At 36.7% G+C, this 26082-nt stretch overlaps 2 protein-coding genes across 5 annotated transcripts in view; one reads left to right on the top strand and one right to left on the bottom strand.

Annotated features, from left to right (window-relative positions):
- Window positions 1-10031: 10031 nt before the first annotated feature.
- Window positions 10032-26082, bottom strand: part of LOC108606320 (innexin shaking-B) — a 124602-nt gene continuing 108551 nt past the window's right edge. For 3 of the 4 annotated variants that reach the window (XM_017996330.2, XM_017996329.2, XM_017996333.2), the window contains 5 exons: window positions 12561-12715; window positions 12423-12487; window positions 11234-11400; window positions 10987-11165; window positions 10032-10913 (listed from right to left, as the gene is read on the bottom strand). In XM_017996330.2, coding sequence (XP_017851819.1) covers window positions 10721-10913; window positions 10987-11165; window positions 11234-11400; window positions 12423-12487; window positions 12561-12715 — 759 coding nt within the window. In that variant the 3' untranslated portion in view covers window positions 10032-10720. Of the gene's footprint in view, window positions 10914-10986; window positions 11166-11233; window positions 11401-12422; window positions 12488-12560; window positions 12716-21525; window positions 22325-26082 lie in introns of those variants that run through there. The other variant, XM_017996332.1, reaches the window with a different exon arrangement.
- On the top strand, window positions 14995-17162 carry LOC108606319 (protein PFC0760c). The gene is made up of 5 exons (XM_017996328.2): window positions 14995-15308; window positions 15366-16079; window positions 16134-16313; window positions 16368-16908; window positions 17045-17162. The coding sequence occupies exons 1-5, from the start codon at window positions 15093-15095 to the stop codon at window positions 17083-17085; spliced, it is 1692 nt and encodes a 563-aa protein (XP_017851817.1). The 5' UTR covers window positions 14995-15092; the 3' UTR covers window positions 17086-17162.

Raw genomic sequence — 26082 nt, 5'->3', positions numbered from 1 at the left:
TTATACAGAACACGAATTCTTCTTCTTATTTTGAGGGGATACAGGCTTTCAAGCTTTCCATACTTTATGGTCGATTTTTAGTTCTTGTTCTTCTGTTAGCCTTCCGATCCAAAAAGGACATGCATTTCCATGCTTCTGAGTATCGAATGTATCGAACTACCAGGATTTCCAGGATTCCACAGAAAAATTTAGAGCAAGTTCGTTGCTTAAGTCTTTTTTGTTTATCATTGTATGGAAATTTCCAATTCAAATGGTCGTTGTTTTTTGCTCCTGCTCATCTGCGTTATTCTTTCCGATCAAAAAAGGACTTACATTTTTGTTCTCCTTCCTGGGTAGCGAATCTATCGAACTGCATACCAGGATATCCAGGATTGCACAAAATTGGCACAAAAAAGTTTTCTGAAAAAAATTTACAGGGGTTGGTCCAAAAATTGCCCGATAAAACACAAAATGTCCTTGTCACTCAGAAACTACATAGATTTACAAGTGATGTCCTTTGGTGTCCAATAGTGTGCCTTGAGAGCTTTCAGAATAAGCATCCCGAAGTGACGAAGTCCTTACAGGAAACTGAGACACAAACATAACCATATAACAGAATATAGCCCATATTCTCCTGAATCCTTGCCAGGATCAGGACGAAATTAGTGCCAAAGACGATTCATTTTTAGAAGAACTATCAGTCTGGGTGAAGTACATCCCCGGATCGCCTTGGTAGTTCCAGAGGAACGCGATTGTTGTGTTCTTGCCACTTTCCTCGCGCCCTGAGGCGAAAATTTGGTTTGGTTCCTGACAACTCTACAGGACGAACTTCCATCGATCTGCATTCAAAAAAACATGGGGTTCATCTTAATATCCATCAACTTTATAAAAAACAATTTTCCGCTCTCAGGCGCGAGAAAGTGCCAAATGAACACGAAAATCTCGCGTTTCCTCTCTGGAACTACAAGGACGATCCGGATGTCCTTCACCCAGCTGATAGTTCTTCTAAAAAGGAATCGTTTGGCACTCATTTCGTCTTGATCCTGGCAAGGATTCAGGAGTATAATAGATCGTTTTTTCTGTACACAAAAAAGCTGCGTTACTCCGCCTCCTGAAAGACTTTCGTCCTTCGATGCTAATATTCTGAAAAAGCCTCAAGGAGCACTAACCTGGGCCATCCAAAAGGACATCTCTTGTGAGTCCTTGTAGTTTCTGAGTAAAAGGACATTTTGTGTTTTCGGGCCACTTTTTTGCGACCAACCCCCTGTAATTTTTCAGAAAATTTTTTTGTGCAAATCCTGGAATATCCTGGATATCCTGGTATGCAGTTCGATAGATTCGCTACCCAGGAGCACAAAAATGTAAGTCCTTTTTTGATCGGAAGTATAACGAAGGAGCAGGAGCCAAAATACGACCATTTGATTGGAAATTTTCCATACAATATGTAAACAAAAAGACTTAGGCAACGAACTTGCTCTAAATTTTACTGTGGAATCCTGGAAATGCTGGTATGCAGTTTGATACATTCGATGCCCAGCAGCACGAAAATACATGTCCTTCTGTCCGGCATGGCCTATTTGCAGCACAACAACAAAAATTAGAAGTCAATTGTTGTTGTTTAATATAAATAAAAGTAATTGATTCAGCATCCTTTCAAGCAAGACCCGCAGCATATCTGCCATGCTTATAACTGTCGACACCCATGGCTGCCTTGGTAGCTGTAATAAAATATTTAAATGTATGTGAATTAAATTAAAACCAAACTTTGTTAAGTTGCCAACCCAAAAAGAAAAGTCGTTTGATATTTATGTATATTTCGTAACAAATCGAAAATTGTTTTTATTACTTTTTCTGATCAAAATCATACAACATTGTCAATTCGTTTTTTGTTTTTCATTCGCATTATAATAATGTGTGTGTGTTCGCTTATCTGTTTTGTTCATGGTATTCATTTTTCATTTCGTCGTTTTGTTTTTTGTATTTTTTTTGTTTTTGTTTTTGTTTTTGTTTTTTGTTCATTATTTTGTATGTTCTCTTTGTTTTCTAGTTGTAAGATAGTAAAACAACAATAAGTAAATAATTTATATAATAATATTTTGTATAATATTACTTGGTAATTTATTAATGCTCAATCGTTCAGCTCAATCAGCTGCGCTACCGCCTGCAGACAATCCACCCATTAGGTATGTGTGTATATGTGTGTGTGAGAGTATGTGTGTATGCTTGGCAGGTGGATTGAGTGCCGCCCACTGACTGCTGCTGCTGCTGCTGCTGCTGCTGCTGCTGTAAACTCTGCGCTTTATGTTTATCTTTAATTTGATGCATATGGTTTTTCAATATTTCTTTTCTTTTCTTTTGCCATTTACTTTATATGTAATGCGACGAACGCTTGCTGCAATATTTTAATTCATTTCTTTAGCAAGTTAAATTAACTAATTGTAAAATAGGTGTATGCATGTGTATGTGTCTGTGTGTGTGTGTGTGTGGGTGTGTGTATGTGAGTGTAATATGTATGTGTCTGTTTTATTTACAAGTTGTTTATGTGTGTGTATTGCTGTTTGTGTTTTGTTTATAATGCTTAGACTTAAATTCTGCTATTGGATTTGTAGCTTTCAATTATTGTTTAATAATAATTATTATTATTAATATTATGCATATATTTATGTATTGTAATGTTAATATTATTATACGTATGTATGTATGTATATTCTTATGCGTTCATTATGCAGAGACTTGTAAACACATATATACGAATATGTTTGCTGATCCTGAAAATGTATCATGTGTGTGTGTGTGTGTGTGTATGAGTGTGTGTGTGTGTATTTAATTTAGTCCTTACACTGCTAGAAATTCACGTTTCTATGTAGGGGGCCTGCATTGCTTATTGTGTTTGCTTGATAATTTTCATTTGCCGACCGACCCCCCAACAACTTCACTCACTCACTCTCTCTCTCTTTCGCTCTCGCTCTCTCTCTCCCTTTCATTTTCTATGCATTTGTAATGTCAGCATGTATGTATGTCTCGCTCTGTTTGCCTATCATTAATAAATTGTTTTGTTTTTTAAATAATTTAGTTTGATATATTTTTATATTTTTGTTTTCATTTCTTTCTTTTTTTTTTGTTTTTGCATTTTTAGGCGGTATAGGGGAGAAAGGGATTTCTGGGGGTCCTTAAGCTTATGTTCGTGTGCCGTCGCTCATTTGAGAATTTATAAACTGAGGACGTTTCGCCTTCTATGCACATACACATATATACATATCTATGTATACTCATACATATATATGTATATATAGCGCTGCATGCATGCATGTATGTATATAGCACTTGCGTATATACATGCACACACGCACACACATATATATGTATATATAGCTTCAAATTAAAGCTTTATTAACCATGCTTGCGTTTCATTTTCGTATTAACAAAATTAAACGTTCTTCTCACATAATAATCCGTACATAAAGATTTACATACAAAGAATAGTATAATAATCGCTATTCATATCATTACGAGTAATTTGTTTAATATTATAACTAGTTAAATTTTAATAACAAACAAATGCAAAAAAAAAAAGTATTGAAAAAAAATTATATATAATCTTATTAATATATATATATATGTTCTGCTTGTTTCGCCAGCGCGCAATTTGAACTAGTTTATATTGTATAAGTTGAATAATTCATTAATTTGTTATTCTTTGTTATTATACTTATTATGCTTGAATTAAATACAAATTAAATTTATGCTCGCTAACTGTAAATTGCTGACTACAGTAGTTATTAATTTCTGTTTCTGCTGCTGCTGCTGCTCGGCATGAATTATATATATGCGTATGACGTATGCGTTATGACGTCACTTATGTTATGCTGGGGAATGAATGAAGCTGCCGCTGGAGCTTCTGCGCAGTCAAAGAGCTGAGAGATCGAGACGGGCGGGCGTTCATTGAATTCAAGCTGTATTTTATTTATCGAAAACAAAATTTATTGTTGGATATGTGTGGGTGTGTATGTGTTTCTCGCTCTCGCCTGCGCGCTCTCTCTCTCTCTCTCTGTCGCTCTCACTTTCACTCTCTGCTGCGACTGCTCTTAGGACAGACTGGCATTTGTTACTTAATTTTGCTTAAAATAGTTATAAGCATTTCTCACTTACTGCCATTTAATATTATTTCAATTTTATGTGTATTGTTCTTTATAATAATTTCATTGAATTTCAGTTAAAATTGTTGTTGCTGTTGTATGTGGAGCTCAATTCGTTTACTTGTATGTATGCATGTGTGTGTGTTTATGTATTTGATAATGCCACCTATATAATTATATATACATATATATAATATAGGTATATGTATGTGTAGAAATATGAACATTTACATAAGTTTTTTTGTTTTCATTATTTTTGGTTTTTTGTTTGTTGCTGTTTAACAACATGTTCTCTCCACTTCTTTTTTTCCACTGGAATGTATGTAACTGCGTTTATATTCTGCTTGTTGTTGTTATTTTCTCTTTCTCTCTATACGCGTTTATCTTCGTTGTTGTTAGTTGCAGTCAACATTTAATTTAGTAAGTTTAAGTTTTGAAATAATAACATGCAATAAAATATTATTAAAATTTAATTATTATAAATTTGTTTTCGTATTAATTTTGTAATCAAAATTCCTCTAGTTGAAGGCAATCGGCGAATATATTTGAAATTATTTATGCAATCATTGTACATACATATTTTCACGCTTCTTCTTCTTCGTCATCTCAATCGTTTATACGATTTGTATGTGTGTATGTAATCGTTATCATTAACTATTTAGTATTCACTAAACTTAAGCACTGTGTGGAAAAACAATTTAAAATTACAAAAACCATTAAGTTCGCTCTCGCTCTCGCATCCATTCTTCCATCCATCAATACATGCATCTACTATGATTTATGTGTGGTTTTCCTTTTCCTTTAGTAGTCGTATATATTCTCTATATATATATATGTGTATGATCTTTCTCTGCTTCAAAAGTCATCTGAATGTGGAAAACTTAGATGTAATTTTGCTGAACCTTTTGCTAATTACAATCTAATCTCGTTATAAAATACATATGTATTGCATATTATATATATATATGCATTGTATAGTATGTACTGTATATATATTGTATATAATATTGTTATGTACAATTCTTGTATTTGTCTTAGATTTTAATTAAAAGTCACGCTTATGCCTAAGTACCTCACTAGTAATAGAAAAAAAAAAACAAAAAAAAAAAAAAACAAAAGTATGTATATGCTTCCAATACATATAATAATTATTATAATAATATTTGTTGGGCACTAGTTATGTACAAATTGTTTTTAGTTTAGTTTAAATTGTTATTATTTTCCAAAAATCACTTTAAGGCAGTTTTGTTTTTTATATTCCAAAAATTTGTTGTGCTAACGAGAGAGAAAGGAACTGCACTAAAATCAACAAGAGAGTTTTAAGCAAAAGTGACAAATCATATATATATATATATAGTACATACATACATATGTTAAAGATCTGCAACTGTAGCTGGAGTGGGGCAGTGGGCAGGGGTTGGCGCTAAATAGAAAAAAAAATAAATAAATAAAGCTGAAAGTCAAATGCACAGACTGAAAGTTTAAGCTGCAAAGAGCTTGGGGGCGGGGGCTGGGGCTGGGACTGAAACACATACACACAAATATTGCCATTTTGTTCGGTTGCAATACGCAAATCTCTAATTATTGTCTGCTATTTATTCACACATACATACACACATACACACGCACACGCGCGCACACACACACAAACACTCAAAAGCATTGAAACAAATTGAATTTGAAGCAAAGCGATAACTTATTGCCTTTTTTTTTAATTAATGCTTTATATTTTCCATATTTTCAAATTCTAAATATTCAGCAATTTTCTTAGTTACTTATATTATTTTTGTTTTTTAATATATGTTTGTTTGTATATGTAATTTGTATATAAGTACTGTAGATTGGTAAACTGCTCATTATAATTTTATTTGAGTAAATTTTTTGTTTGAAATTGTTTGTTCGACTGAGAATTTGACTTGGCAGTTGCAATTTTTCATTCATTTTATTTTGTTTGCTTAAAAAATGCGTTGCTAATAAAAAATGTTTGTTGCACTAATTGCATTTTTTTTGTATTATTATAAGTTCGTATTAAGTTTTTTTTGTTAATTAGGTTTTGAACTAAATAATTTGTTATTATTATTGCTTGCTAATTTAGTTTAAAATCAATACGAGTTTAGAAAATTTCACCAATACGCTTCGTTAATTGTTCTTGTTCGGCTGAGTTTACTGAGAGAGTTCTAAACTGACCAATTGACCACCACCTATCGTTTGGCTTTCGTTAAGTGCGAGTGGGAAAATAGTGTGTGTGTTAGTGTGTGTGTGTGTGTGTGTAGCTCAAACTGTTGCAAAAATAAAAGCCCATAAACAATGATATGTATTCGTTTTATTACCGAATAAATGATGAATTCAAACAAAAAGTATTTGTATAAATTAAAAACAAGAAATAATATTAAAAATAGTAAGACTTAAATAAGGCAACGTTATACATAAATACATACATTATACACTTAATATAAAAATATTGAGATGATGTTAAAATTAAATTCAATTACAAATACGCTTGAGTTTAAGTTTTGAGTTTGAGATTCTGTTTTAGCACCTTGAGTTCGGTAACTGGGAGAAATAAGTCTGTGTGTGTGTGTGTGTGTGTGTGCATTATAAGAAGTATAGTAACTATTAAAAATAGTATAGTTAGTTGAAAAGTTCGTTGTCTCCGTTTGAAATTAGTGCGCGAGAGAAAAAGAGATTTAGAGTTTAGAATTGAAAAAAGTTGGTGTAGGAGCTTAAAAGTGTTTTTGGGTAAATACTTGAATTGTTTGCAAATTGTTGTTGTTGTTGTTGTTGTTCAGTGTAGGCAATAACTGTGTGTGTGTGTGTGTAGAATAAGGTGAAAGTCCAAAGGATCATTTGCCATTTAACGATTTCGAATCTGTTGTCGGCTTAGCTTCTACTAAGTAATGTATATGCATCTAGTTATGAAATGTTCACATGGCTTATAAGTATAAGTAAGTATTAAACTTGTAGCTAATACATTGTTTTTGTTTTAGTTTTATATTTTTTTCGTATTTTTTTTTTTATTTAATTTTGGGGTCGTTTGTGGATCGTAGTTTAGAGTATGTTGGCAAACACTTTGAAAAATAAAGTTTTGCTTGTTTTGTTTTGTTTTTTGGAAAGGAGAACACACGTTACGATATTCGATATTCGATGTACGATATACGATTTGTTACAGAGCTTATGATATTAGTTCAACGACATTTGTTGTTGCTGTTGTTGTTGTTGTTGTTGTTGCTGTTGTTGAGTTGCGTGTCCTACTCTTGATTGAACTAAAGAACTTAGACGACGAATGAGCTGTGTGTGTGTGTGTGTGTGTTTTTGCTTAGAGAGAGAGAGTCTACATATATATGGCTATATATGTATGTATGTATGTATGTATGTATGGTTGCATGTAAGTATGTATGTATATAGATCGTTAACACTAACAACTAATGGCAATTTCCTTGTAATGCATATTCCATTTATTTTCTTTCTTTTCTTTTCTTTGTTGCTCATAATTGTATTTGTCGTTTAAAATTACATTAAATATTATTAATTTGTTTAAATTTATGTTTATTGCTAATTATATTTGTTCAAGTGTTTTATTATTAAACTTTACTTGGCTAGCAAAAAAAACTTTATGTGTGTGTTAGTGTGTATGTATGTGTGTGTGTGTGTGTGTGTGTGCAAAAAGCAACAGACAAACTAAATAATTTGTTTAGTTTCAGCTGCTTTTTGTTCTTGTTGTATATTATACTTAGACAATATTTTGGCTATAAGCAGTTAAAAAAATTCGCTAAAAGTACATGTTATCGTTATCGTTATCGTTACTGTTATTGTAATAATTATTGTTTAATTTTCTATTAAGTTTGTATAGCGACCTAGAAATTAGTTTCTTTATTTATGCTTGCATTTAGTTTTTTTTTGTTTTGTTTTATATTCATTTTTAATTTAATTGCTTTTGCGTTTTTTTTGCTTTAATGATTATTTTCAAACCTCGTTGGCTAAAATCTAATGCGTCTTTGAATATGCTGTCGAACAAAATAAAATAAATTATTAAATAATGAGAGTGATGTGCGTAGAAATCAATTGAAGTGTTTGGCATTGCAGCTCTGGTTGAGTTAGAAGCGTAGAGAGAGGAGCTGCTGCTGAAGATTTGATGTCTAGATAAGTATGCTATATAGCTTTAGAGGTTACACGCATACACACGCAACTGTGTGTGTGTGTGTGTGTGTGAGTGTAGCTGGCAGTGACATTTGTTCATTGGCTTGGCTGCTTTTTGCTTTCTGTGGTTCATGCTTGGATTTGAATTTAGAGTTGTGTGGGTGGGGGGGAAGGGCTGGGGGCAATAAGTGAGAACTTAGGGCTGCAAGTGAGGCAAAAACCTTTGGTCCTTTTCAGCTGATATCCTTTTGTTTTGTTGTTTGGTTTCGTTTTGCAGGAAAGTGCGCTTCAAAAAGTTTTCTGGACGGATATTACAATTTGTAGCACAATCAATGATGTGTGTGGTCAATTCGATGATGAGCATGAGCTATATATACATATGTATATGTATATGTATATATGAGTGTGTGTGGATGTGGGTGTGTGTGAGAGAGCGAGATAGATTGTCCAGGGGCTGCTGCAATGCCAACTGTCGCGTATGTACGTCTGTCTGTCTGTCTGTTCGCAATAACTGAAAACTATTTGGCTATAAATTAATTGAATGAGTGTTGTTTGCTTTACTATTATTTGTTATTATGCTGATATTTTCATAATGCTGCTGCTCTTGGCTATATAATGATGCGCGCTATAGTCTCACCTAATTAAACGATGTGTATGCATGTGTGTGTGTGTCTGTCTGTGTGTGTGTGTGTGTGTGTAGCTGACTTTCTCTGCTTTCATCTTAGTATATGCATTAGCTGTTAATGTTAATGTTCGTTCGCTGATATTTATTGATATATTTTTGTTTTTTGTTTTGTTTTGTTTTGTTTTGCTTTAATTTACATTTAATTTGGTTTGAGTATTTCGCTTTTCTTGTTGTATACAAAACGTTTTTGTTTTATTGTGTGTGTGTGTGTGTTATGTTGTTGTTCGTTTTTGGTTTGTTGTTGTTGTTGTTTTTATTAGCGGGTAATACAAATACTTAGAATTAGAAAAAAAATTTCTTTTAAGTATACCATATACCATATATGTATGTACGTATATAGCATATATACATATACAGATATATAGCTTGCATGTATATATATGTATATATATATATATAATTTAGTGTATATGCCTGTATATTATATTTAGAATTATTTATATGCTGGTACTTAGTTAACCTACTTTTGAATACATGAACACTTCAAGATATCATTTTTTTTTGTTTTGGTTTTCGTTATATAATAAGTGATTTAATTGAATTGAATTTAATTTAATTAAACATTTGTATTTGGTTTTTTTTTTTGAATATTTTTTTATAGATTTTCTTCTTTATTAGGTTTCATTCCCACTCACTATGAGCTTGTTGTATTTTTTTCCTTTTTTTTTAATCATTTTGTTGTTGTTGTATTTCACTCATGCGAGTCAAGCGCTGGAGACTTGAGTGTGTCTCTCTCTCTGAGCTTGAAACAGATATATAAATGCAGCTTGCTTTTGTTGTTGTTGTTGTTGTTGTTGTTGTTGTTGCTGCTGCTATTCGTTGATGTTGTAGAGTGTTCGTTGTTGTTGTTGTTTTGGTTGCTGTGGTGTTTTTAATACAGAAATGCAATTCTTCGCGGGCGTCGTCTCGACTTCGTTGGTGCTTGGGTCTCTCGCTGCATGACAAGCAAAGTGCGTTTGGTGGTGGTGCTGGGTGGTGGTGGTGGTGGTGAATGTGCGACGGCTGCTTCTACAGGGTTGCGTATGAGTGATGCCGTGCGTATGCGTAATGTGTTTGTCTGTTTGTGTATGTGTGTGTTTGTCTGTTTGTGTGTGTGTAATGTGTTGAGAGAAAGAGAGAGCGCATTGTAAGCTTTCCTTTCCTTTTCCTTTCTGCCTTTCGTGTTCTTTTGTCTTCTCGTTCGCACACACTTTGTCCTTGTCGCTGGGCAAGCTCTATTTTCATTTTTTTTTTCATTGACTTGTATCCATGGGACACGCATGCAATTGCAGTTGCCAGCTGCGCCTGCATGGCTGTGTCCACTGGGAGTCGCTGCTTCAGCTTGGCAGCGTCCCAGTATCTTCCAATTCCTTCAGTTGCTTCCTCTTGTTCTCTATTATTTATTCGATTTTACTTGACTGTTTTGTTGTTTTTGTTGTTCTTGTTGTTGGTGACTGACATCCGCTTACATTGTGCTTCAACTGATCTCCTTATCGTTATCGGTTATCGGGATGTTGCTCTATGCTTTTCCCTCCTCCTGCTGCTAGCTTATGCGATGATTATGATTGCGATGTGGTTAGCATTTGACGATAGTTTTTTTGGTTGTATTTGTAAGATACGTTTTTTTCAGTTTTTATTTTGAATTTATGAAGCGGCTGCTGCTGTACTCAAACTTTCATTCTTCTCCTTCTTCTTCTAGTTGTTGTACTAAATTGTTGAATTACATTGTTCTTGTTGTTGTTGTTGTTGTTAGTTTATAGAGACGACATTTTGCATTTTGTATTACTTCTTAGTACTCCCAATATCATGCATCCTGTATTTCACCTTTCAATCCAGGCACCCTATGGTGTTGGTTATGTCCTAAACGATTCGCTAAGTCCTGTACAACATCACGAAATATAACTGTATCTATATTTTCACCTAGTAAATACAACAAAAACCAATCGCCCATCTTCGAACGACGAACGATTATTTCAATTGCGTCTCGACGCACTAACCTGCAAATATCGAAAGCACAATCGATTAATCAATGAGATCGATAGAGAGATTAAGTTGGACTGCTGAACTTACCTAAATCGCATGCGAAATAAATAGACCCTCATTCGAGGTGAGAATATAATAACCACCCTGTATATTAGCGTTAATAATGTGAGTAACGTTAATAATATAAACCAAAACCAAAGGAAAATGTAAATTTTCTCATTAACAACGTTTAATGGTAAAATGCAAATGGCGTCGTGCTTTTCCACCTGAAAACCAGCACCAAAGAAAATATTACACAATACTAATAATAGAGGAAGAGAGAGTGCAGACTTACCTCCCCACTTGAACCATATTTAAAAAATGTACATTTGGTCATTCTGGGAAATATATAAATCATCGGATCCATGCGATCTTCCTGATCGGTCTCCATATAATCTATCACATCCAAGCCAAATGTCATAAATTCGCCATCGAAAAATCGATTCATAAGAAACATTTGACCTGCAAGTAGAAATACAAAAATTATTATATATATATGTATAAGCAGTGCATTAATCAGATCAGTTAGCATGTTTATATAAATATAATTTATGGGTTCATTGCTGCCACGAGTCTGACTGTCTGTCTGTTTAATCGAAACATATTTTGTAGCGGAGTGTAAGCATTTCGTGACTAAGTTAATATAGAGATGGATGCTTTTTTTAATTTGTTTATTTACGAGCTGCCACTGCGGTCAGTCGATAAAAATTCGTCAATATTTTCTACAGAAAAAGTGCTGAGTCTACAGATTGTGTAAATATATATATATACAGTGTAGATTCAATATAAAGAAACGTTTGCAATATGTGACAAACTAAATGAAAAAATTACTAGCAAGCGCCGAATCAATTGGAAAAAGTCGCCAACACTTTGCAGCGCAGCCAACTTCACGCTGCGCGCTCAGCTGACGGCGCATCAGCTGTTCGAAAATTAGCTAAATGACAATTTGGAGTGTTGTGAAGAAGAATTTGCAATCAGCTTGTATATAAATTGAATGTAAAATGTCATGCTTATAATATTAAATAAGCAAAATTAAATATTAATATTAATAGCTGAAATAGCAATAACAAAATGCAGCTGCGGCACTCAAAGCGCAACCAACTTCACTTTACTAAATAAATTAAATATATTAAATATATATAATATAAAATTACTGTTGCTGTTTAAAATGCTTCATTATAATTAATAAAAAATGTATAAATCACAAAATTGACTACGACTTTTATTTGCTATCAAGACAACGTTTTCTATAAAAGAAACATGTACATATTTTCATTTTAATTGGCTATATAGCATGTTTACTGTATATATATATATCGTATATATTTTGTATATATTTTGTTTATTGTATTCTCCATATATTGTACATGCAACTGCAACAGCTGCAGCTGTTAATGAGCTTGTTAATGCGCTTAATGGCGTTGACTGCAATAGCGAGAGGGGGAGGGGAGGCAGAGAATTGGGTGGATGGGCTTGTTACTCACCTATCACATTTATTAGGGCGAGCAGCTCACATACGTAGTATCTGTACGCCCACCAATTGTGATATCTACAAGAGCGAGAGAGAGAGATAATTGTTATTTAATTGTCGATTGATTAATGTTTTTAGCTGCTGCACTTACCTTAAATTTTCCCATAAATAATCTAAAAGTAATTTCTTTTTTTGTTTTTTCTCGGCTTCGGAACAAATGCCTATATCTAAGTCCATGATGAGCGCATGAATCTTGCCACCCTCCCAAGATTTCCACAGCCATCTTGGTGTGTAAAATAAGATTGCCTGCAAAATATAAAAAATAAGAAAAGCAAAAGAGTGTGAGTAAAGGTGGGCGAGTGGGCGTTGCTGGGTGGGTGGGTGTCGTAAAAGCGAACGACAATAGCTGACAAGTGACAATGGCCAGCTGTTGGGGCCGCCGTCGACGCCGCCGCCGCTCGTAATTCCAGTTAGCAATGCCAAAGGCATTATCTTACTTAAGATTCAAACCGATCTGGGACTGGGGGTGACCTTCGCGTGCATTTGCTAATTTAATGCTGACCGAACACGTTTCGTATTATTTATAGAGATGTCATCAAAACAATTAGCCATGATCCATTAGCGCAGCAGCCCTGACAGCGACAAAGACTTTAGTCTTGCCCAATTATATGGATCGCTGTCCAGCTGTCTGTCTGTCTGTCTGGCTTATTTATGTGCGCTTAGATGACAAATTAATAATAACTTGTATCGTAAATTTAGCTGCCAAGTTAGTTGACTTTGCTGGCTGCTCAAGTGGGCGGCGGCGGGGGACAGGTGTTAATCCCACCATCTAGAGCCAGACGACAGCAGCTTAGTTGCTCAGGAGGTGAGAGTTCAGTTTATTTAGTGGGCGCCCAATAGGCGGCGGCCGTCTAGCTCATAAGATCCCACTGTCTGTCTGTCTGTTCGTCTGTCTATTCATGCGGCTGACTTAGTATTTGTTGATTTTATTCCATTTAGCATTTAGTGCTTGGCATTTGCTTTTTGGCAAGGCAAACGTTTCAAATAAGTATTACGAGCATTCCAACTTAAAATCAAACGTCACCACACGCGCACCACCCAACAGCCCCACCCCACCCCACCCCACCACAGTGCTTGAGCTGTTGCCTGCTGTTGCCAGCGGGACGTGCTCAGTGCCTAAAATATTGCATTTGCATTTGCTGCTGCTGCTGCTGCTGCGAGCGTTGCAACAATAGAGAAATTGTTAAATTGCCGTCCCCACACACACACACGCACACAGACACAGTTGCATAGTTTTATAGCCAGCAGCATCTGTGGCACATTGTAACGCCTTATGACGGGCCAAAAGATTCGTCTTAAACGATTTGCTCGCCTTGCCGGAAGTCAAATGAAGCGTTTGATTTGCTTTTGGCCTTCTACGAATTGTTTTAACCTCAGGCCTCAGACTTTAGACCTCCACCAACAGCAGCAGCAGCAGCGGCAGCGGCAGCAGCAGTTGGCGACTTCCCTTATGGCTCTGCCCTTAATAGTCCACACACATAAACAAATGCCCAAGCATATTTATGAAAACAAAGCAGCCCAAGCAAAGAAAAAAAAAATATATAGCAAGGCAGCCAAAGGGAATCGATGCATGGCAGTGGGCGTGGGGGCGATGTTTGGGTTGTGTGTGTGTGTGTTTTGGGACGCATGTGCGTGCATATGGAAAGCAATTTGGCAAGCGTTCAAATTGCCATAAAAACATCGCATAAATGCAACTGCAATCAAAGCAAAATGAGAGCCAAAGGCTAGCAGACGACTGCTTGGCTTCCCCTACGCTTAAGAAGAACAAGAAATGCCAGACACACAGTGCACAGTGGTGTCAAATTGTTGCTTGAATAACAAAAATGTTAGACTGAGTTGAGTTGAATGCTTACTTAACTGCATTTGACTGCTGTTAATGTTTAAACAATTAATTGTAAGCTTTTGCATTGATATGTTGGCACATTCAATACAACAGCTGATGATGATGCAGCATTTTTCTATGGCTCAGCTGCTTGTGTTGTCCAATAGTTAGAAACTATCAAATCCATTGCTTGACTATACAACTTAATTTGATTTAAATTTTAGTTCAACTTAATTTGCTAAAGTTCGATATGTGCATTTATTAAATTTACTGAATAGGAATGACGATGCGAAATGCGTTGCATGATCTAATTGGATTCCAATTTGTGTGGGGAAACACTGAAAGAGAAACAGCAAAACAGTGTTGGCTAACACTGTAATTAGCCAAGCTTTTGTTAACCTGACAATTAATGCAGCTAGCACTGCAATTAGCTAAATTTATGCTAAATTAGCATTTAATATAAATTATTTGTTTGGCTAACTAAATTTTTGTTATCCTATTAGCCTCATTTTTGAGTAACTTGTGTTAACTATCGAGACTGTTCATTTTTGCATTTCATTTTCTTATTCCATATTTATCATTTCATTTCATCATTCCATATTTGTCATATATCAACTTTACCATCTCTGACTGACTCGTAAATCGTAGCAGGCAGTTTCTTAATAGAAAAACTTTAGCAATTTGATTTATAGCTTTAAGTACTGTGAACAGAGCTGGTCGAGCGCTCTTAATAAAGAAAAATCAACTTTTAATCCTTTTCAATTTATTTCTGTGAATTAAAAAAATTCTTTGAGCACAAAAATGAACAATAAGAAGCATATTGACAACAAATATGACGAGGAGAATGACGAAGCTGCACCAATAGTAACGAAACGCGATGTGCATCGCCTGTGGCTGCAAATGGTTTACCAAATAGGCGTGGATAGATACACCTCCGATGAATGGCAGGCGCATTATCAAACCTTCTGGGACACGATGAAAACCAAAATGGGGCCGCCCGAGTTGCGCATAAACGATGTGAGTTTCATTTTAGTTAGTCTAAGCGATTAGCAAGTCTTAGCAATTGCATTTTAGGTATCGGAGTTGCTCGCACACTGCATGGCTCCAGCGATGGCAGGGGCTGCGGCACCAACTGCGGCTGCGTCACCAATTGCGGCTGTGACTCCGGCTGCATCGCCAGCGTCACCGGTTGTGATACCGGCTGCTTCACTGGCGGCTTCATCGATTGCTTCACCCAATGTGCCATCCGATACTACACCGACTGCTTCACCGCATGCTACTCCGACTGCTTCACCGTTTGCTTCACCAGCTGCTTCACCGCGTTTTTCACCGCCTGCATCACTGCCTACGACACCAGCTGTGGCTCATGTTGATTGGCCCGATGAACCAGTGAGAAAAGTAAGATTTCCCCCGCTGCGATATGTGCTAACTGAGGAGAGGCGATTGGCAGCACTGCAGCAGCAGCGTGCGTGGGTTGAGTTTACGATGGCGACAAAGAAAGCCGCAAGATTACGCGAGCAGCAGCAGCGAGAGGAGGAGGAGGAGCAGCAGCAGCAGCAGCAGCGAGGGGAGCAGGAGGAGCAGCAGCAGCAGCAACGAGAGGATGAGGAGGAGCTGCAACAACGAGAGGACGAGGGGGACGAGGAGGAGCAGCAGCAGCTGCAACGAGAGGACGAGGATGACGAGGAGGAGCAGCAGCAGCAACGTTCCCCAATGTCGTCGGATGCGGCCAATGATACGGAAACGGTTGAGTCACCACCCCAAGCAGCTGAACAGGCTGAGATTGAGGTTAGCTCGAACTTGAATAAGATTTACAACTGATTTTAATTTCATAATTCGCAGCACAACGAGCACAATGCACAAGATGAAGACAACGATGAACAGATCGTTGATAATGGAGACAACGATGAACAGATCGTTGATGACAAAGACGACGATGAACAGATCGTTGATGATGACGATAAAGAGGAAGAGAATAATGAGTTACCGTTAACCCAAGCGGAGCTACTAGCTGAGACTGAGGTTAGCTAGAGCTTGAATAAGATTTAAGAACAATTCTAATTTCATTGTCCGCAGCCCAATGTGAACCGTGCATACGATTTTGATAATTATGAAGCTAATAATGAAGGTCCTTTCTATGAAATTGATGACAATATGGATGAAGACACTGAAGAAGATATTGACGAATACTCTGATGAAGAGATGGGTGAGGAATATGATGGAGAAGAAGAATTTGAAGATACCGATGAAGAGAATTATGAGCATAGTTATGAAAATAATTATATGCACACTTATGATGATAATTATGTGCATTATTATGAGGAAAATAATGTGCACACTTATGAGGAAAATAATTCTGTGCACAATTATGAGAGCAGTGATGAAGAAATTGATGGAGTTATTGATGTAGATAATTACGAGCCTAACTATGCAGGCAACTATGAATCTAACTATGAAGGCAACTATGAACCTAACTATGAAGGCAACTATGAACCTAACTATGACCCTAACTATGAATCTAACTATGTAGGCAACTATGAATCTAACTATGCAGGCAACTATGAATCTAACTATGAAGGCGGCAACTATGACCCTAACTATGAAGGCAACTATGAAGGTAACTATGAATCTAACTATGAACGCAATTATCAACATAACTATGAAGATAATTATGCACTTAACTCTGACGACAATGATGAAGAAATTCATGAAGTGATTAATGTAGATAATTTTGAACCTAACTACAAAAATAGTGATGAACATAGCTATGAAGATTATGAAAATATGGATGTAGAATATGATGAGCAAAACGATAGAGCATATTATAATATTGAAGATAATGATGAGGACAGTACTGAAGATGAAATTGAACATAAGATTGAAGAAGATTCTGATGAGGATTCATTGAAGATGCATAAGTATGAAGATAATGATGATAATGATGTATTCAGTATGTTTTGTAAGTATGCACATGATGAAGAAGATACATTGAAGATATACAAGTATGCAGCGATGCATGGCAATGAAGAAAATTATAAAGAAAATGGTCATATTAAAGACACTAAAGAGGATAATACAAGGAGTGACGATAAAGATGAAGAAAATTATAAGATTGAACATAATACTGAAGCTAATGATAAAGCTAAAGATAGAATTAAAGTTAATACTGATGCTAAAGAAAAATATAATATTGAGCATAAAATTAAAGCTAAGGAAGAAGATAAAATTAAACAAAATAATAAAGATCCAATTGAAGACACTGATGATGATAGTAGTGAAGATAATATTCAACAGAATACCAAAGCTACTGGTGAAGATAATATAAAAAAGAAATATAATATTAAATTCAATGATTCATCATCATCATCGTCATCATCATCATCATCAGAAACTTCAACTACTGATTCTGATACTGATACTGATATAAAAAAGAAATATAATATTAAATACAATGACTCATCATCATCATCATCATCATCATCATCATCAACTTCCGATACTGATTCCACTGACTCAGATAGTGATGATGATAATGAATGAAGATAAAAGCAAATGTAAAATAAACAACAACACAAATTGAATACAATAAAAGAATGAGAAAATGAAATGTTTGCATTTTCAATTAGGCGCATCCACTGGAGGCTGCTGCATGTTGCATGATTCGAGTCAGAGTCCTCCTCTGTTTTGTGGGCGGGGCAATGGGCGGTGGGCAATTGCTGATAAATTTGTACAGAACTTTGGCGACTGTGGCACTAAGGAAAACACAATCCCCGTTAGGCGGCGGGGGCAACAAAAATAGCAGCAGCAGCAGTAGCAGCAGCAGTAGCAGAAAAGAAAAACGAAAACTCAAAACACCACAAAAGTCAAATATAAACTATAAACATGTGTCCATGCAACTCTTTCTCCAGGCAATGGCGCTGGCGTTGGCGTACGCGTCACAAATTTGCTATTGCTATCTCGCTTGCACTTAGCAATGTTCCATGTTCCATGCGAGAGATTCGAGAGTTTGTAGTCGAGTCGTTGGCTGGCGTTGGCATTTGGCCAGAATTATTATTTCACTTTTATGTTTTTGTCTGTGCGCCGACTTTTCAATAAATATCCAGCTGAGCAGCCAGAGAATTCCAATTTTTGACATATCTGAAGGGGGCATTCTTGATCGATCCGCTGCCCCAGCACACACACATGTGTGCGCGTGTGTGTGTGTGTGTTGCTTTTAATTTTTTTTTATAGCTGCATTGTCTTCAAGTTTTAATGGGCATGGGGCATGGACCATTAGCAAACGCTATCAATCGCCGATCAGCAAATTGGCATAACGATCGCGCCCACACACACACGCACACACACACACACACACATGTAGCTATGTGTGCGTCTATTTTTGGGCAATGGTTAGTTAAGTACTGTCCAGGTGCTGATTTACGACTCTCGGCTTGTTTTCTTTTAGATTTTATGATCGTTGTCTTTTATTATTTATGCATGGCATATAGCCCAATGGTTTATATACTCGATCGACTGTCTATATACTGCGCTTCGGGGTGTATGTTACATCTGTTTTGGACTGCTGCAAGGCCTAAGCCTGCAGCAGCAGCAGCCGTCGCTTTTATTAATAAATCCACAAATTAAGCAGCATCAACAACAATTCGAACGACAACGAAGTGTAAATTATAGAAATGCCGTCTACGCGTCATTAAGCAGGGAGAATACCATAATAAATGTATTTATAGCTATTTGGGGTGACTGTGACGGCGACAGCGACGGCGACGTCGACTGCGATGCCAGTGTGACACTAACCGAGAAACGAGGCCCTGTCCAAAAGCAACAGCAACAACAAAAGACAACAAATTCAGCGACTGCGACAAAAGTGTGATAAAAATATACATTTAATATTTGTACATTGTTAGCGGCAAGATATATTATTGTGTAATCGTGCCACAGTCCCCAAGCCCCCCAGTCGACAAGCTAAATGCGAGGCAACGTCATCGAATGCATAACAGAGACAGAGCGAGAAACAGAGAGAGCGAGAGCGACAGCATCCAAACGCAATTGGTAACTAAATTATGAGCAGTGAGCACAGTGCACAGTGGTTTGGCGCTGCTCTCTGCTATGTCAGTAATAACAGTTTGAAATATTTATTATTTGTCAATAGAGCTGAGCAGCTGTGCTGGCAACTTCGATATATATATTTTTTTAAATGCATCGAAGTTAACAGCAATGTTGCTAAATTAAAAGCAACACAACTCAACACTTGCAACTACCTTAATATGCTCACAGCTATGAAACCAATCCCAATATTATTAAAAAATTTATACAATTCGCTACAAAATCAAATATAAACAGCTAAATTATTGCACAATAGAATTAAATCCAAGTCATAATTATATATAAAAAAGCATTCTAATAGTTAAGTATTTGGAAACAGCGATTTGGCGATCTTTTGCAAACATCGATAGCATCGATAACAACGTTTGCCATCTCTACTTTGCGTATGTAAACAAACTTAAGTTTGCACTTGAAATGATTATATTATATAATAATATTATACATATGCATTAAATATTTGTGGTGTCAACTTTTGTAGTTTCTTTTAATATTTAATTTTATAATTGCGACATTATGATTTGTTACCACTGTGCAGTGGTCTTTAGCCTGAGTGGTTCGCTGGCTAGTCAGGTGTTTTTACTTTGCACATTATTATTTTTTTTTTTTTTTTGTGCTAGGCAAGTTGATATTTATATTTATGTTTATGTTTCATGCCTGAGATCATTTTGCTATAATGATAATTGTCTATTGACTGCTTGGCAGCCAGAAGTAGATCAATGTACTGTGTGCGCACTAATACACACGCACTGTACGTACGTGTGTGTGTGTACGTCACAACAAAGTCACAACTGTTGCGCCTGGCCTTGAGTGTGCGTAAGTGAAATGTTCGCAACAACAACAACAACAACAAACAAAACAAACTACTTATGTTTAAACATTTTCATTGGCTAAGCGCATACAAATTGCTTGAGTGCCAAAGGCCAAATCAATGCGCGCTGCGGTGCTCAGCAACAATAACAAAAACAAAAACTAGCACAAATATTTGGAAATTTCAATTTTGTTCGTTTTCAACAAACCCCAAAAAAAAAACAAAAAAACACAGAACACACGCACACTTTGAGTTTTTCATTTACACCAGCAACTAATGATTCAATTTATCAAATTATTTTCCTCGCCGCAAGACAACAAATTCATCTGTGTATTGTAATTACTTCAAGTTCGCAGTGTTAATTTTTCATTTTTTATGTGAGCGCTGGTTATCGATAGATTGATCGATCAATCAATCGAGCGAGCGGGCGAGCTATTCTCAAGCATGAGCTGGCTACGGATGCAGCAGCAGCAGCGGATACGCCCACGCCCACACGCCTCCTTAAGCAAACAAAGCATCGTCAGCAGTCATTATGATTGTGCTCATTATAAATAAAATCAAAGTAATTTCCAATATAAACTGGAATAAACGCTGATTCATCAAACGCCGCTGATTATGCAGACTTCAATGGAAATGCTTTGGCATCGAAATTAATTTCAAAATTAAAAAGAAAGCCAGCATATGAAATTTCAACTGAATACAGTTGTTAATGGAGCAAATATAACTAAACTAAGTATGATCGCATGTGCGAATTCTAATGACTTTAAGATGCGCAGCAGAGATCTTAGTTCTGAGCTTTATCAACTGCAATTATTCATTTGAATTGTTGCAGATTCCCCAGATTTATTTAGAAGCTCTAAGGCGTGCTGCTCTGCTAGAATTAGAATTAATTCTAAGCTAAAATAATAGAAATATTAATAAGCTTAACATAGTCCATTTAATAATAAATAGTTCAATATATAAAATGTGATTTATCTAAAATATTTTTTCATAGTAGTCAAACATATTTTGATATTTTCAATAAAACAGATGAAGCGGCTTAGAGTTTAGAATTTTAATTAATTTGTTGCTGACTTTGTTTTGGGCCTACGATCAGTCGATTATCCTTATTTATATTTGGAGTAAGCGATTTACAACATAAAGGAGTTGCTGCTATTTTGTTTCTACTAACTTATGTTTAAGTTATTAACATTAAAGCTTGGGCTTAGTTTATGCATTGCTTATAGCCAAATTGGTTTTTAGTAATTTTAATGCCATTATTATCTCAAGTTGGACTGTTGTTGATATTTTCGCAGCGCAGCTTGTGGCTTGTGGCTCAGAACTCACCTGAAAAAATAGGCAAAAGCATACCCATTGATAGTATTTGTAGTGCTTTTTATCGGATGGATCGCCATCGGAGTTGCCAATGCCGGGATAGGGGACCGATACGCCCTGCTTTTTGAGAAACAAACTCTTGAGCGTGTAGGTCGATTGTATCCAACAATATGTGTTGAGCACATCCTCTGGAATATCTTTAGTGTGTACGCAATCGATTGGATTACCCACATATTGTCGTGTGGTTATAATTAGCGAGAATGACATCAGAATCATCACAGTTATTGAGTAGTGCAGGCGGAATACTATCGAATCGGTTTTAACGTGACTGACCTTTACAAGGTTTTTCAATCCACGAAATATATCTAACATGGTTTGGTTAAACAGAAAGCGCGGAGCGGATCTCGATTGGATCTCAGTTCACACACATAGAAACGTAACTGTTGTACTCTCGATCGCTCTCTCTTTATCTCTCTCTCTCTCTCTCTCTCTCTCTCTCTCTAGTTAGTGCAGTAACTTGGTTGCAGCTTTCTCTTGTGTGGCGGCGGCGGCTGCAGGTGCATGCCACTCAAGTAGCTGAGCGCGCTGGCCCGGCAGTTGGCTCGCACATTGGGCGGAACGTTAATCAACGGTTTGATCTTGGGCTCTGCTGGTTCTTCTTCTTCTTCTTCAGTGTAAGCTTGAGTTGCAGTTGACTTTTCTGTTGTACTTTGAATTCTGCTTTGTTGGCAACTTGGCATTTTTTGTTTTTAATTCCGCATGAATTTCGATTTTTACGTTGACGTTTCGTTTGTTTTACAATTTGCTGCTGCTAATGCGTTTGAATATATTCTTTTTGTTAAAACGTGCAAAATCTTTAACTTTGTTGTTGTTATTTTCAATATTTTCACACACACACACACACAGTCAAGCGAACGAGCTTAGGGCTGTTCGATATTCATTTTGGCGTTTTGTTTATTGAAAAGCAATTGGAAACATTTCGCGCTCTCTCTTTCGCTCTCTCGCGCGAGCTGGCAAAATGTAGAAATATTTATTTTAGCGGTAGTTTTTTTATGCTCGCCAACCATTGAAATTTCGTAACGTAACAAAACAAATAAAAAACGCGCCGTGCGTATAAATAAAATGTGGCATTAAATGGGCCTACAACACACACAGACACACACACGCACAGTTCGTTCATTCGACTAGGTTTAGGGTTGGGGCACACACAAAGCTGAAGACGAACTAAATATATGTGGGTGGGTGGGTGGATGCCGGGGGTGGCAGCATAGAGATATGTGTATGTTAATAAACTTATGTTCACGCTGGGGCAGCTGCTGCTGTTGGCTACGAAATTAACTGTAAAATTAAAAATTGCAATGTTTATAAACAAATTCGAGAAATCGAAGGCATAATAAAACGAATTAACGTCTACACACGTTGCGTATACGCACACGAGGCCCCCATAAAACACAAAACAGCCAAAGCAGTCAAAGGCCAAAGGCCACAAAGGCCCATGAAGGGAGTCTGACTAACTAAGCAATGATCGATAGCAATAAACTAAGCACCACTAGGCGCTAGCGTTAGTTTAGTCAAGGCCCTACACACACACACACAGAGACAGAGAGCGAGATTTCGTAACTGTTTGCAATCATTTTTAATGCCAGGCTAAACATTGTTGACGTTGTTTATAGGTGAAGCTGAATGTTTAGCTTTTAGCCACTACTGCACTTGACATTTAAACAAATATTTTGGCTGCGTGTAATATTGAATTTTGTAAGAGGGGGGTCTTATACTATTTGGAAATATGCCAGGCATGCTCGTTGATAATGCTTTGTAATTCCAGAATATTTTTTTTCGTTTGTTGAGCGAGGGAACTTGCCCTAAGCTAAATTTAAATAAACAGAGCTAAAATGACAAGTTGAAGTCTGAAGAATATGGAAAGCTAATTAAGCTAAACGAGCGAGCGTGAAAGAATTGAAATATTTCAGCTATAATTATGAGCTGGCAGCTCGCAATGACTAATTGGGTTTTCCCACACACACACACACACACACACAAATGAATTTCAATTGCACTTGCACTTGCACTTTCCATTAAGCAAACTTTTGCAATTGAATCGAGCAATCAGCGCAGATGTTTGTCTGGTCTCTATATATATAATATGCATAGCTATATAATTAATCTAGATTTGCTGCTTTATTGGCGTACTAAGCTGCGGTTGACAGCTCGTTTGCTTCTTAAGCTGTAAGCATTTTGAAATAAATTGTTGTTCGTTTTCGTTTTAAAAATATGAATGCTAAAGTCGTGCAGACAGTTGGAGGTTGATAGGCTTAGCACACACACACACACACACACACACATGCGTAGATTGCTCAATTTATGCGCATGCATAAAATATTTAAATTTCGAAATAATCAGCAAGTGCGTTTGCCTACATTTCGCAGCTTCAAAGCAAAGTGCTGTAGCTTGATCTAGTTTTTCCACAGAAAATTGAATAAATCGATTCGAAAACGCGCGTATTGTGAACTGAATTCGCATGAAGTGTAATGAAGCAGAAAGAGTTTACGCTAATATAAACGATTTCAAAAGATTTCTGCATTGATCTATGTAAATACATCAGCAGCAGCAGCAGCAGCAGCAGCAGCAGCAGCAGCAGCAGCTGACGCAGCCATAATTAACTCATTACCAACAACAACAATATAAACTTGTTCGTTACACTTTTGTGTTGGTGTTGGGGGGGTGGGGGCGCTGGTGAGCTGTGTGCTCTTAAACAAATGAGTTAAGTATCAAAATCACTTTCAACGCCTTTACAAACAACGCGACCACAAGCCAATATATCATTCTAAACTAAGTGTGAATGATATCAACAGCAGCAGCAGCAGCAACAACAAGCTGATCAAGTATACGCAGCGTTGACGTCGCCGTCGACTTCGTAATCGACAACACGCTACATAAAATATATAAAAATAAAATGAAATTTTCTGTGCTGAGATCTGGCGAAATTTGTTGTTCTTTTTTTTTTTTGGAGTAGCGGACAGACAATGCGAAAAGGAAACCAAAGCACAGCCAAAGAAACCAAAAAAGAAATTTCCATACATATATATGAAAATAAAAATAATAACAAAAGCCATGTGAATTTTTTTTTGTGTCTGTGTTTAAATTTTTTTCTTGCAGGCACCATCGTCATCATCATAAACACATGGCCGAGAGTTCCATTTTGGTCAAGTTCGTTTATTTACTTTGTAAAGTTCATTTTAATGAAGCGGTGGTCAACACACGCACACACACACACACACACACGCACACTGAGTAATGCTGTGAAAATAGTGAAAATACAACTGGCAGGCAAATTAAATTGTTGATTAATTTTGAGCATTTACGTGCTTTTCGCTTATGAATACGATCGTTTGATTGTTTGTTGCGTCGCGGGCGCGGCCAGGCGGCCAGCGAACGGCTGCATCACGTGCTCAAGGACTGCTCACATTTTAAATGTCCTTGCGCTTTTAATTCGTTACACGCACTCAACACGCAACACGAAACAAAATATAAAAAAAAAATAATGTAAGTTCTAATCAAAGTTGCAACTTTGATTAATTAATTCGTTGTTTTGGCGCTAAATCTGCACGCGTTGTGTTCGTTGTGGGTCCAATGCTTGGCTCTGCTGCTGCTGCTGCTGTTGCTCGATGGCTGAGTTTGGATCGAGATCACAGCTGGTTGGTTAAATAAGCACGCGCGCGTGTTCGCCTCGCCAACGTAAAAGACACTGCGGAAATGGCAAGAACATTGGCCGGGGCCAGTTCGATGCCTCGTCGTTGGCCAGCCAAGCAGCCAGCTAGTGTTCATTCTCTCTCATTCCACTTGCTCTCTCTCTCTGTCTCGCTCTCCGGACAGATCTCTGTCAACATTTCCAATGGCATGGCATGCTGCCTCACTCTCTGCCCAGCAGCAGCAGCAGCAGCAGCAGCAGTTCACTCTCTTTCGCTCTCGCTTTCTCTGTCTCCTCACACACACACACACACACAGAGACACTTCCGGCTCTGTCTTTGTATGTTTGCTGGCATGTTGTGTTGCATTTGGCGGTCGACTGCTGTTTGTTGTGTCTCTATTTCGTTGTCTGTGTGCCGCAGCTATAAACAACAGCGTGGCCTATGCTCAGTTCGCTGTTGCAACACACACACACACACACACACAGTGGCACTATTATGGGCAGCTGCATAGTTCCTAGTTTACACCAGCGTATGGCACATTGGTACTAAAACCAACCAACAACAATTAATAAATAAAATAAGTTATAACAAATTTTTATAATTGTTCGCTTTTTGCTTTGTTGCCACTGTGCTCACATACAGTGGTACTAAATGCCTAAATTATTGTTGCTACATTTCACAAGAATAAAAATAAATACAAATTTTAAATAAACAAATATTTTGTTTTGTTTGTTTGCTTAAAAATAAACATAAAAAAAATTATTTCCTATTGCTTAAGCAATTTTTGTTTAATACTATTTCATTCATACATTTATCATTTGCACTGCGCGACCCACTGTGCCAACACTATTAAAATCATGCTTGTATTTTATTTCTCGCG

This window comes from Drosophila busckii, chromosome X (assembly GCF_011750605.1).
Source record: "Drosophila busckii strain San Diego stock center, stock number 13000-0081.31 chromosome X, ASM1175060v1, whole genome shotgun sequence".
In the NCBI taxonomy this organism is placed as follows: domain Eukaryota; kingdom Metazoa; phylum Arthropoda; class Insecta; order Diptera; family Drosophilidae; genus Drosophila; species Drosophila busckii.
Note: the sequence above shows the minus strand (reverse complement) of the source record. Positions and strands in the feature narration are given on the sequence as shown.